Source organism: Oncorhynchus tshawytscha, linkage group LG31, assembly GCF_018296145.1.
Source record: "Oncorhynchus tshawytscha isolate Ot180627B linkage group LG31, Otsh_v2.0, whole genome shotgun sequence".
In the NCBI taxonomy this organism is placed as follows: Eukaryota; Metazoa; Chordata; class Actinopteri; order Salmoniformes; family Salmonidae; genus Oncorhynchus; species Oncorhynchus tshawytscha.
Genome location: NC_056459.1, coordinates 29896275 through 29908774, shown reverse-complemented (window position 1 = coordinate 29908774; position 12500 = coordinate 29896275). Strand labels below are relative to the sequence as shown.

General features: G+C 49.7%; 1 protein-coding gene across 3 annotated transcripts in view; it reads right to left on the bottom strand.

Moving 5' to 3' along the window:
- Nucleotides 1–12500, bottom strand: part of LOC112217351 (rap guanine nucleotide exchange factor 5-like) — a 90422-nt gene that overhangs the window by 10816 nt on the left and 67106 nt on the right. For all 3 annotated transcript variants that reach the window (XM_042309841.1, XM_042309843.1, XM_042309842.1), the window contains exons 12-17: nt 7102–7180; nt 6841–6982; nt 6266–6357; nt 4761–4791; nt 2645–2723; nt 1–29 (exon numbers count right to left, since the gene is read on the bottom strand). The exon at nt 1–29 is cut by the window's left edge and continues 121 nt beyond it. In XM_042309841.1, the coding sequence (XP_042165775.1) occupies nt 1–29; nt 2645–2723; nt 4761–4791; nt 6266–6357; nt 6841–6982; nt 7102–7180 (452 nt within the window). The remainder of the gene's footprint in view (nt 30–2644; nt 2724–4760; nt 4792–6265; nt 6358–6840; nt 6983–7101; nt 7181–12500) is intronic.

The window sequence follows — 12500 nt, the reverse complement described above, 5'->3', positions numbered from 1 at the left end:
GTCAGCACTCACATACACACGACACAACACTGGAACACACACATCCAATCAAATGTTAATTGTCAGGTGCTTGGTAAACAACAACAACAGTGAAAAGCTCGACTTACATGTTATTATCCAACAATGCAGAGTTAAAGATTAAGATACAAAATCAAATCTAGATATATATAATAATGACACGAGGAATAAAGAAACAGCGAATAACAACATTGTGTAAAAATAACATGGCCATATACAGGGAGTACCAGAGCCGAGTCGATGTGCAGGGGTACGAGGAAAATGAGGTAGAGACTATAGGGGTACGAGGAAAATGAGGTAGAGACTATAGGGGTACGAGGAAAATGAGGTAGAGACTGTATGTACATGTAGGTAGGGGTAAAGGATAGATAATAGACAGTAACAGCATTATACTGTAGATAGGGGTAAAGGATAGATAATAGACAGTAACAGCAGTATACTGTAGGTAGGGGTAAAGGATAGATAATAGACAGTAACAGCAGTATAATGTAGGTAGGGGTAAAGGATAGATAATAGACAGTAACAGCAGTATACTGTAGGTAGGGGTAAAGGATAGATAATAGACAGTAACAGCAGTATACTGTAGGTAGGGGTAAAGGATAGATAATAGACAGTAACAGCAGTATACTGTAGGTAGGGGTAAAGGATAGATAATAGACAGTAACAGCAGTATACTGTAGGTAGGGGTAAAGGATAGATAATAGACAGTAACAGCAGTATACTGTAGGTAGGGGTAAAGGATAGATAATAGACAGTAACAGCAGTATACTGTAGGGGTAGATAGGGTAAAGGATAGATAGATAATAGACAGTAACAGCAGTATACTGTAGGTAGGGGGTGAAGGATAGATAATAGACAGTAACAGCAGTATACTGTAGGTAGGGGTAAAGGATAGATAATAGACAGTAACAGCAGTATACTGTAGGTAGGGGGGTGAAGGATAGATAATAGACAGTAACAGCAGTATACTGTAGGTAGTATACTGGGGTAAAGGATAGATAATAGACAGTAACAGCAGTATACTGTAGGTAGGTGTAAAGGATAGATAATAGACAGTAACAGCAGTATACTGTAGGTAGGGGTAAAGGATAGATAATAGACAGTAACAGCAGTATACTGTAGGTAGGGGGGTAAGGCAACAGGATAGATAATAGACAGTAACAGCAGTATACTGTAGATATAGGGGTAAAGGATAGATAATAGACAGTAACAGCAGTATACTGTAGATAGGGGTAAAGGATAGATAATAGACAGTAACAGCAGTATACTGTAGGTAGGGGTAAGGCAACAGGATAGATAATAGACAGTAACAGCAGTATACTGTAGATAGGGGTAAAGGATAGATAATAGACAGTAACAGCAGTATACTGTAGGTAGGGGTAAAGGATAGATAATAGACAGTAACAGCAGTATACTGTAGGTAGGAGTAAGGTGACTAGACAACAGGATAGATAATAAACAGTAACAGCAGCATTTGTGATGAGTGTTTGAAGTGTGTGTGTGTGTGTGTCTGTGGCGTCAGTATACATGTGTGTGTGTTGTGTGCGTGTTATTGTGTATACCCCTGAGGGGCCCCTTTATTGATGGTTAGCGGCCCGACAGGAAGTCCAGGAAGTTGCAGGAGGAGCTGTGAAAGTCCCAGGGTCCTGAGCTTGGTGATGAGTTTGGAGGGTACTATGGTGTTGAATGCTGAGCTGTAGTCAATGAACAGCATTCTTACATAGGTATTCCTTTTGTCCAGCTTGGTGAGGCCAGTTGAGAGTGCAATAGCGATTGTGTCATCTGTGGATCTGTTGGGGTGGTAGCGAATTGGAGTGGATCCAGGGTGTCTGGGATGATGGTGTTGATGTAAGCCATGACCAGCCTTTCAAAGCATTTCATGGCTATAGATGTGTTCTACGAGGTGATAGTCATTTAGACAGGTTACCTTGGCGTTCTTGGGCACAGGGACAATGGTGGTCTGCTTGAAACAAGTTGATATTGCAGACTGGGTCAGGGAGAGGTTAAAAATGTAATTAAAGACACTTGCCAGTTGGTCACATGCTCTGAGTAGGCGTCCTGGTATTCCGTCTGTGAATGTTAACCTGTTTAAAGGTCTTACTCACATCGGCTACGGAGAGTGTGATCACACAGCTATTTGGAACAGCTGGTGCTCTCATGCATGGTTCAGTGTTGCTTGCCTCGAAGCAAGCATAGAAGGCATTTAGCTTGTCTGGTAGGCTGTCGTCACTGGGCAGCTTGGGGTTGGGTTTCCATGATAGTTTGCAAGCTCTGCCACATCCTTTGAGCATCACAGCCGGTGTAGTAGGATTCGATCTTAGTCCCGTTTGATGGCTCGTCAGAGGTCGTAGCGGGATTTCTTATAAGCATCGGGAATGATGTCCCACTCCTTGAAAGCGGCAGCTCTAGCCTTTAGCCCGGTGCAGATGTTGCCTGTAGTCCATGGCTTCTGATTGGGGTATTAATGAAGATGGTGACTGATGTGGTAAACTCCTCGAAGGAAATTATGGCTGAGACATTACGTACCAAAAAGTTTAAGATCAGCACCATCTTTACACACACATACACACACACACACACACCACAAAACTCATAAAATCATGGCATCACGGGTGTGTGTTCTCACCCTCCTTGGTGTCAACCTGAGGGGAACGGAGCGGAAGACTGTTCTCCTTCAAACTGAGCTGCTGGAACATTGGTTTACTCTGGAGAGACAAAAGGATGAAGGGATGGAGCGAGAGGGAGAGAATAGATGGAGAGAGATGGAATGGGAGAGGAGAGAGGGGATGGGAGAGGAGAGAGGGGATGGGAGAGGAGAGAGAGAGAGCGAGAGGGAGAGAATAGATGGAGAGAGATGGGATGGGAGAGGAGAGAGAGAGAGCGAGAGGGAGAGAATAGATGGAGAGAGATGGAATGGGAGAGAGAGAGAGGGGATGGGAGAGGAGAGAGAGAGAGAGCGAGAGGGAGAGAATAGATGGAGAGAGATGGGATGGGAGAGGAGAGAGAGAGAGCGAGAGGGAGAGAATAGATGGAGAGAGATGGGATGGGGAGGAGAGAGGGGATGGGAGAGAGAGAGAGAGAGCGAGAGGGAGAGAATAGATGGAGAGAGATGGGATGGGAGAGGAGAGAGAGAGAGGGAGAGGGAGAGAATAGATGGAGAGAGATGGGATGGGAGAGGAGAGAGAGAGGGAGAGGGAGAGAATAGATGGAGAGAGATGGGAGAGGAGAGAGAGAGAGGGAGAGGGAGAGAATAGATGGAGAGAGATGGGATGGGAGAGGAGAGAGGGGATGGCAGAGGAGAGAGAGAGAGGGAGAGAATAGATGGAGAGAGATGGGATGGGAGAGGAGAGAGGGGATGGCAGAGGGAGAGAGACCAGGGAGAGAGATGGGATGGGAGAGGAGAGAGGGGATGGCAGAGGAGAGAGAGAGAGGGAGAGAATAGATGGAGAGAGATGGGATGGGAGAGGAGAGAGGGGATGGCAGAGGAGAGAGAGAGAGAGGGAGAAAGTGAGATGGCGAAAGTGAGAAAAGAGGACAGTTGGATATAAACCATTAGATTATTAACTTAGCAGTAACAGATACTTTCTACCCTCGCCCCTCTTCCCTCCCTCTCTCCCCCGTTCTTCTCTTTCTACCCTCGCCCCTCTTTTCCCTCCATCTCTTCCCCATCTTCTCTTTCTACCCTCGCCACTCTTCCCTCCCTCTCTCCCCGTTCTTCTCTTTCTACCCTCGCCCCTCTTCCCTCCCTCTCTCCCCATCTTCTCTGTCTACCCATGCCACTCTTCCCTCCCTCTCTCATCCATCTTCTCTTTCTACCCTCTCCCCTCTTCCCTCAATCTCTCCCCATCTTCTCTTTCTACCCTCGCCACTCTTCCCTCCCTCTCTCCCCATCTTCTCTTTCTACCCTCGCCACTCTTCCCTCCCTCTCTCCCCATCTTCTCTTTCTACCCTCGCCCCTCTTCCCTCCCTCTCTCCCCATCTTCTCTGTCTACCCATGCCACTCTTCCCTCCCTCTCTCCCCATCTTCTCTTTCTACCCTCGCCCCTCTCCCTCCCTTCCCTCCCTCTCCCCATCTTCTCTGTCTACCCTCGCCCCTCTTCCCTCCCTCTCTCATCCATCTTCTCTTTCTACCCTCGCCCCCTCTTCCCTCCCTCTCTCCCCATCTTCTCTGTCTACCCATGCCACTCTTCCCTCCCTCTCTCATCCATCTTCTCTTTCTACCCTCTCCCCTCTTCCCTCCCTCTCTCCCCATCTTCTCTTTCTACCCTCGCCCTCTTCCCTCCCTCTCTCCCCATCTTCTCTGTCTACCCTCGCCCCTCTTCCCTCCCTCTCTCCCCATCTTCTCTTTCTACCCTCGCCCCTCTTCCCTCCCTCTCTCCCCATCTTCTCTGTCTACCCTCGCCCCTCTTCCCTCCCTCTCTCCCCATCTTCTCTGTCTACCCTCGCCCCTCTTCCCTCCCTCTCTCCCCATCTTCTCTGTCTACCCTCGCCCCTCTTCCCTCCCTCTCTTCCCCATCTTCTCTGTCTACCCTCGCCCCTCTTCCCTCCCTCTCTTCCCATCTTCTCTGTCTAACCCTCGCCCTCTTCCCTCCCTCTCTCATCCATCTTCTCTGTCTACCCTCGCCCCTCTTCCCTCCCTCTCTCCCCATCTTCCCCATCTTCTCTGTCTACCCCTCGCCCCTCTTCCCTCCCTCTCTCCCCATCTTCTCTGTCTACCCCCGCCCCTCTTCCCTCCCTCTCACCTTTTGCTGTGGAGGACATTCATCCACAGTGCTGAAACACAAACAAACAGAGAAACTAATAAACATGTAACTCCATATTTGGATTGAAGCTTCCATTTCCTCTATCCCCTACAGATACACACAGACACACACACACACACACACACACACACACACACACACACACACACACACACACACACACACACACACACACACACACACACACACACACACACACACACACACACACACACACACACACACACACACACTGCCCTAGGCTGTGCTCATGTCTCATATAAACAATGAGGTCCTTGTGCTGTACACAGACAACACATACATATTCACATACTGTACATACTTACAGCGCCAGTCAAACGTTTGGAAACACCTACTCATTCAAGGGTTTTTCAAATTTTTTACAACTATTTTCTACATTGTAGAATAATAGTGAAGACATCAAAACTATGAAATAACACATATGGAATCATGTAGTAACCTACATTAAAAAGTGTTAAAGAGGTGAAAATATATTTTATATTTGAGATTCTTCAAAGTAGCCACCCTTTGCCTTGATCACAGCTTTGCACACTCTTGGCATTCTCTCAACCAGCTTCTTGAGGTAGTCACCTGGAATGCATTTCAATTAACAGCTGTGCCTTGTTAAAAGTTAACTTGTGGAATTTCTTTCCTTCTTAATGCGTTTCAGCCAATCAGTTGTGTTGTGACAAAGTAGGGGTGGTATACAGAAGATAACCCTATTTGGTAAAAGACCAAGTCCATATTATGGCAAGAACAGCTCAAATGAGCAAAGACAAATGACAGTCCATCATTACTTTAAGACATGAAGGTCAGTCAATCCAGAACATTTCAAGAAATTTTAAAGGTTCTTCAAGTGCAACTTGTCATAAAAACCATCAAGCGCTATGATGAAACTGGCTCTCATGAGGACCGCCACAGGAAAGGAAGACCCAGAGTTATCTCTGCTGCAGAGGATAAATTCATTAGAGTTACCAGCCTCAGAAATTGACAATGACAATGACCCAACACACCTCCAGGCTGTGTAAGGACTATTTGACCTAGAAGGAGAGTAATGGAGTGCTGCATCAGATGACCTGGCCTCCACAATCACCCGACCTGGTTTTGGATGAGTTGGACCACAAAGTGAAGGAAAAGTGCTCAGCATATGTGGGAACTCCTTCAAGACTGTTGGAAAAGCATTCCTCATGAAGCTGGTTGAGAGAATGCCAAGAGTGTGCAACGCTGTCATCAAGGCAAAGGGTGGCTACTTTGAAGAATCTCAAATATAAAATACACTTTTTTGGTTACTACATGATTCCATGTGTGTTATTTCATAGTTTTGATGTTCATTTTACAATGTAGAAGAAAATCCTGAAATGTGTGCCCAAACCTTTGACTGGTACTGTACACACACACACACACACACACACACACACACACACACACACACACACACACACACACACACACACACACACACACACACACACACACACACTCACTGTCTGCGTCGTAGAAGCTTCTGGAACTCCTTCATGTCTTTCTCCAGAGATGGAAACTCATAAAGATCCTCTAACACACACCTAGAGAGAGTCTGACACGCACACACACACACACACACATTAATATACACCTCTAACAGACAGTTATAGAGATACATTTACGGTACTTAAACCTAAATATATCTGCTGACGTGCTGGGGGACAAACATAGCTGCAAATTCACAAGCGTGCACACACACACACACGCGCGCGCAGAAACACACGTGCGTGCAGACACACACACACGCGCACGCAGACACACACACACACACACACATGCGTGCAGACACACACACACACACACACACACACACACTTATCACTGACATGCAGCATACATCCCCATTGCTGCTTGTTACTAGGCAACTATCACCTGGGTTACACTAGATTATCCCCATGGCAACACTCACACTCTGGTTACCATGGTAACACAGCACAGAGCAGCAGGTTACAGCAGGCCAAGTGATCAGTGTGCGTGTGTGTGTAAGAATTTGCAGTGATGCTATTTCCCATGTATGTTATAACCAGTGTCCAACCTTCATGAATGTCTTGATGTGTTCGTCCTCTCGTAGGAAGTCCTTATATAGGCGTGTCCAGTGAGAGACCAGGTGTAATACCTTCCTCTTCCTATAGAGGGCCTCCTTCCCTTCCTCCTGACGCACGCTCTTACTGCTGTAGGTGGGACACGTTAAGGACAACACACACACACATTCACACGACACAGAGACACAGACACAAATACATACATACATACAGAGACAGGCAGAGAGAGAGAGAGACCAGTGTGTAAAGGATATTGTCCGAGCAGGGCCTGACAGAGGTCGTTGGTCGTCATGAACACCAGGTACGTCAACAGGAAGTCATCCAGCAGCATCTCTGAAACAGGAAACGCATCACAGGTCACAGACATAACAACCTTCATACACCTTAGACAGTGAGAGAGAGAGAGAGAGAGAGACAGAAAAGTTGGATGAGGGTTTGTGTCAAAAGGGTATGGGCCAGACTTGAACCCACGGCAACACGCTACATGAGCTCTGAAGATAGGTGCCCTGATTCCCTGTCCAGCCCAGGCCACCATCTATATCCCTCTGCTCTTCTCCCTGGAATGGTGAAAGTAATGGTGGGTATTCCCTGGCCAGCCCTGGCATCCAAATAACCTCTTATTGTGTTATCCAGATTAGTGAATCTGTGCAGGCAGAGCTCAAAAACGACTGGTTCCGCAAGGCAGAGGATAGAGATGAATTATGGAGGAGAAGAAAGGTTCCTATCTGACACTAGGTTCCTATAAATAATGAACTAACCAGCTATCTTTACTTAGAAAGGAAAACAAGCTTTTTATTTATATAGAACACCACTTTAAATGATTGGTATATTTAGCTTGCTTTCTCACTTCTTCCCTTCCTCTCTCCCTCCTACCCTTCTCTCTCTCTCTCTCTCTCTCCCTCCTACCCTTCCCTTCCTCTCTCCCTCCTACCCTTCCTCTCTCCCTCCTACCCTTCCTCTCTCCCTCCTTCCCTTCCTCTCCTCTCCTCTCCTCTCCTCCTCTCCCTTCTCTCTCTCCCCCTCCTTCCCTCTCCCTCCTACCCTTCCTCTCTCCCTCCTACCCTTCTCTCTCCCTCCTTCCCTCTCTCTCTCTCTCTCTCTCTCCCTCCTACCCTTCCTTCCTCTCTCCCTCCTACCCTTCCTCTCTCCCTCCTACCCTTCCTCTCTCCCTCCTTCCCTTCCTCTCTCTCTCTCTCTCTTCTCTCTCTCTCTCTCCTTCTCTCTCTCTCTCCCTCCTACCCTTCCTCTTCCCTCCTACCCTTCCTCTCTCCCTCCTACCCTTCCTCTCTCCCTCCTTCCCTTCTCTCTCTCTCCCTCCTACCCTTCCTCTCTCCCTCCTACCCTTCCTCTCTCCCTCCTTCCCTTCCTCTCTCACTCTCTCTCCTTCTCTCTCTCCCTCCTTCCCTTCCTCTCTCACTCTCTCTCCTTCTCTCTCTCCCTCCTACCCTTCTCTCTCTCTCCCTCCTACCCTTCCTCTCTCCCTCCTACCCTTCCTCTTTCGCTCCTTCCCTTCCTCTCTCCCTCCTTCCCTTCTCTCTCTCCCTCCTTCCCTTCCTCTCTCCTCTCTCTCCTTCTCTCTCTCCCTCCTACCCTTCCTCTCTCCCTCCTTCCCTTCCACTCTCACTCCTACCCTTCCTCTCTCCCTCCTTCCCTTCCTCTCCTTCTCTCTCTCCCTCCTTCCCTTCCTCTGTCCCTCCTTCCTTTCCTCTCTCCCTCCTACCCTTCCTCTCTCCCTCTCTCTCCCCCTTCCCTTCATCCCTCTCTCTCTCCTTCCCTCACTCTCTCTCTCTCTCTCCCTCCTTCCCTTCATCCCTCTCTCTCTCCTTCCCTCACTCTCTCTCTCTCTCTCCCTCCTTCCCTTCATCCCTCTCTCTCTCTCTCCTTCCCTCCTCTCTCTCTCTCTCCCTCCTTCCATTCCTCTCCCTCTCTGCCTCCTTCCCTTCCTCTCCCTCTTCCTCTTTCTGTCCCTTCCCCCCACTCTCCCTCTCTCTCTCCTTCCCTCACTCTCTCTCTCTCCTTCCCTCCTCTCCCCTGCCTTCCCTTCCTCTCCCTCTTTCCCTCTCTCTCTCCTTCCCTCACTCTCTCTCTCTCCTTCCCTCCCTCTCTGCCTCCTTCCCTTCCTCTCCCTCTTCCTCTTTCTGTCCCCCCCCACTCTCCCTCTCTCCCTCGCTCTCTCCTTCCCTCACTCTCTCTCTCCTTCCCTCCCTCTCTCCCACCTTCCCTTCCTCTCCCTCTTCCTCTTTCTGTCCCTTCCCCCCACTCTCCCTCTCTCCCTCGCTCTCTCCTTCCCTCACTCTCTCTCTCCTTCCCTCCCTCTCTCCCACCTTCCCTTCCTCTCCCTCTTCCTCTTTCTGTCCCTTCCCCCACTCTCCCTCTCTCTCTCCTTCCCTCACTCTCTCTCTCTCCTTCCCTCCTCTCTGCCTCCTTCCCTTCCTCTCCCTCTTCCTCTTTCTGTCCCTTCCCCCTCTCTCCCTCTCTCCCTCTCTCTCTCCTTCCCTCACTCTCTCTCTCTCCTTCCCTCCCTCTCTGCCTCCTTCCCTTCCTCTCCCTCTTCCTCTTTCTGTCCCCTCCCCCCCCCACTCTCCCTCTCTCTCTCCTTCCCTCACTCTCTCTCTCTCCTTCCCTCCCTCTCTGCCTCCTTCCCTTCCTCTCCCTCTTCCTCTTTCTGTCCCTCCCCCACTCTCCCTCTCTCTCTCCTTCCCTCACTCTCTCTCTCTCTCCTTCCCTCCCTCTCTGCCTCCTTCCCTTCCTCTCCCTCTTCCTCTTTCTGTCCCCTCCCCCACTCTCCCTCTCTCTCTCCTTCCCTCACTCTCACTCTCTCTCTCTCTCCTTCCCTCCCTCTCTGCCTCCTTCCCTTCCTCTCCCTCTTCCTCTTTCTGTCCCTCCCCCACTCTCCCTCTCTCTCTCCTTCCCTCACTCTCTCTCTCTCCTTCCCTCCCTCTCTGCCTCCTTCCCTTCCTCTCCCTCTTCCTCTTTCTGTCCCCTCCCCCCCTCCCTCTCTCCCTCTCTCTCTCCTTCCCTCCCTCTCTGCCTCCTTCCCTTCCTCTCCCTCTTCCTCTTTCTGTCCCCTCCCCCCCTCTCCCTCTCTCTCTCCTTCCCTCACTCTCTCTCTCTCCTTCCCTCCCTCTCTGCCTCCTTCCCTTCCTCTCCCTCTTCCTCTTTCTGTCCCCTCCCCCACTCTCCCTCTCTCTCTCCTTCCCTCACTCTCTCTCTCTCCTTCCCTCCCTCTCTGCCTCCTTCCCTTCCTCTCCCTCTTCCTCTTTCTGTCCCCTCCCCCTCTCCCCTCTCTCCCTCTCTCTCTCCTTCCCCCTCCCTCTCTGCCTCCTTCCCTTCCTCTCCCTCTTCCTCTTTCTGTCCCCCCTCCCCCACTCTCCCTCTCTCTCTCCTTCCCTCACTCTCTCTCTCTCCTTCCCTCCCTCTCTGCCTCCTTCCCTTCCTCTCCCTCTTCCTCTTTCTGTCCCCTCCCCCCTCTCTCCCTCTCTCCCTCTCTCTCTCCTTCCCTCCCTCTCTGCCTCCTTCCCTTCCTCTCCCTCTTCCTCTTTCTGTCCCCTCCCCCCACTCTCCCTCTCTCTCTCCTTCCCTCACTCTCTCTCTCTCCTTCCCTCCCTCTCTGCCTCCTTCCCTTCCTCTCCCTCTTCCTCTTTCTGTCCCCTCCCCCTCTCTCCCTCTCCCTCTCTCCTTCCCTCCCTCTCTGCCTCCTTCCCTTCCTCTCCCTCTTCCTCTTTCTGTCCCCTCCCCCACTCTCCCTCTCTCTCTCCTTCCCTCACTCTCTCTCTCTCCTTCCCTCCCTCTCTGCCTCCTTCCCTTCCTCTCCCTCTTCCTCTTTCTGTCCCCCCCCCCCTCTCTCCCTCTCTCCCTCGCTCTCTCCTTCCCTCCCTCTCTCCTGCCTTCCCTTCCTCTCCCTCTTTCCCTCTCTCTCTCCTTCCCTCACTCTCTCTCTCTCCTTCCCTCCCTCTCTGCCTCCTTCCCTTCCTCTCCCTCTTCCTCTTTCTGTCCCCTCCCCCCACTCTCCCTATTTTCCACCCTTCTTCCAACACTGTTCTCATTTTCTCCATGTTAACAACTCCTCCACACACTCACTTACACAACACACAAATACAAATACGTAGGCACACGCACGCACACACACTCACAACACACAAACACGCAGGCACACGCACGCACACACACTCACAACACACAAACATGCAGGCACACGCACGCACACACACTCACAACACACAAACATGCAGGCACACGCACGCACACACACTCACAACACACAAACACGCAGGCAGAGAGAGAGAGAGAGAGAGAGAGAGGAGGAGGGAGAGAAGAAGAGAGAGAGAGTGAGACAGAGAGGGACAGGGAGACAGAGAGAGAGAGAGAGAGGGCAGACACACACACACACACACAAACACACACAGAGAGGACACACACACACACAAACACACACAGAGAGGACACACACACACACACACACACACACACACACACCACCCTCAGCCTGGTGTTGAAGTGCTGTTGGTTAATTGCTCTTTAGGCTTGTTTCAGCTTATTGATGCTTAACACACACACACGCAGGCAGGCAGGCAGGCAGGCAGGCACACACACACACACACACACACACACACACACACACACACACACACACACACACACACACACACACACACACACACACACACACGCAGGCAGGCAGGCAGGCAGGCACACACACACTCTCTCTCTCTCTCCTTCATCTCCTCCTCTACTCATTCCATCTCCTTCATCCCTTCAGCTCTGTTTTCGGGGCCAAAGACTCTTCCACCCAAGATGGTCATCTGTCAACAGGTGACGTTATTCAGACTGTAACATGTCTGGACCACCACAGACTGACAAACCCTATACACTCCAACGCACCTCAGTCCACACACTCAGACACACACACACACACACACACACACACACACACACACACACACACACACACACACACACACACACACACACACACACACATACACACATACACACACCACCCACTCCTTGCTCCTGTTACACAGTCACAATGAAGAAAACGAATCACCAGGGATTATAGCTACAATACATTCCTAAGAGAGAGAATGAAAGAGAGAATGAAAGAGAGAATGAAAGAGAGAAAGAAAGAGAGAATGAGAGAGAGAAAGAAAGAGAGAATGAGAGAGAGAATGAGAGAGAGAATGAGAGAGAGAATGAGAGAGAGAATGAAAGAGAGAAAGAAAGAGAGAATGAGAGAGAGAATGAGAGAGAGAATGAGAGAGAGAATGAAAGAGAGAATGAGAGAGAGAAAGAAAGAGAGAAAGAAAGAGAGAATGAGAGAGAATGAGAGAATGAGAATGAGAGAGAAAGAGAGAAGAAGAGAGAGAATGAGAGAGAGAATGAAGAGAAGAGAGAGAGAGAATGAAGAGAGAGAATGAAAGAGAGAATGAAAGAGAGAATGAAAGATGAGAAAGAGAAGAGAATGAAAGAGAGAATGAAAGAGAGAAAGAAGAGAGAGAATGAGAGAGAGAGAAGAGAGAGAATGAAGAGAGAATGAGAGAGAGAATGAGAGAGAGAATGAGAGAGAGAATGAGAGAGAGAGAGAAGAGAATGAGAGAGAGAAAGAGAGAGAATGAGAATGAGAGAGAATGAAGAGAGAATGAGAGAATGAGAG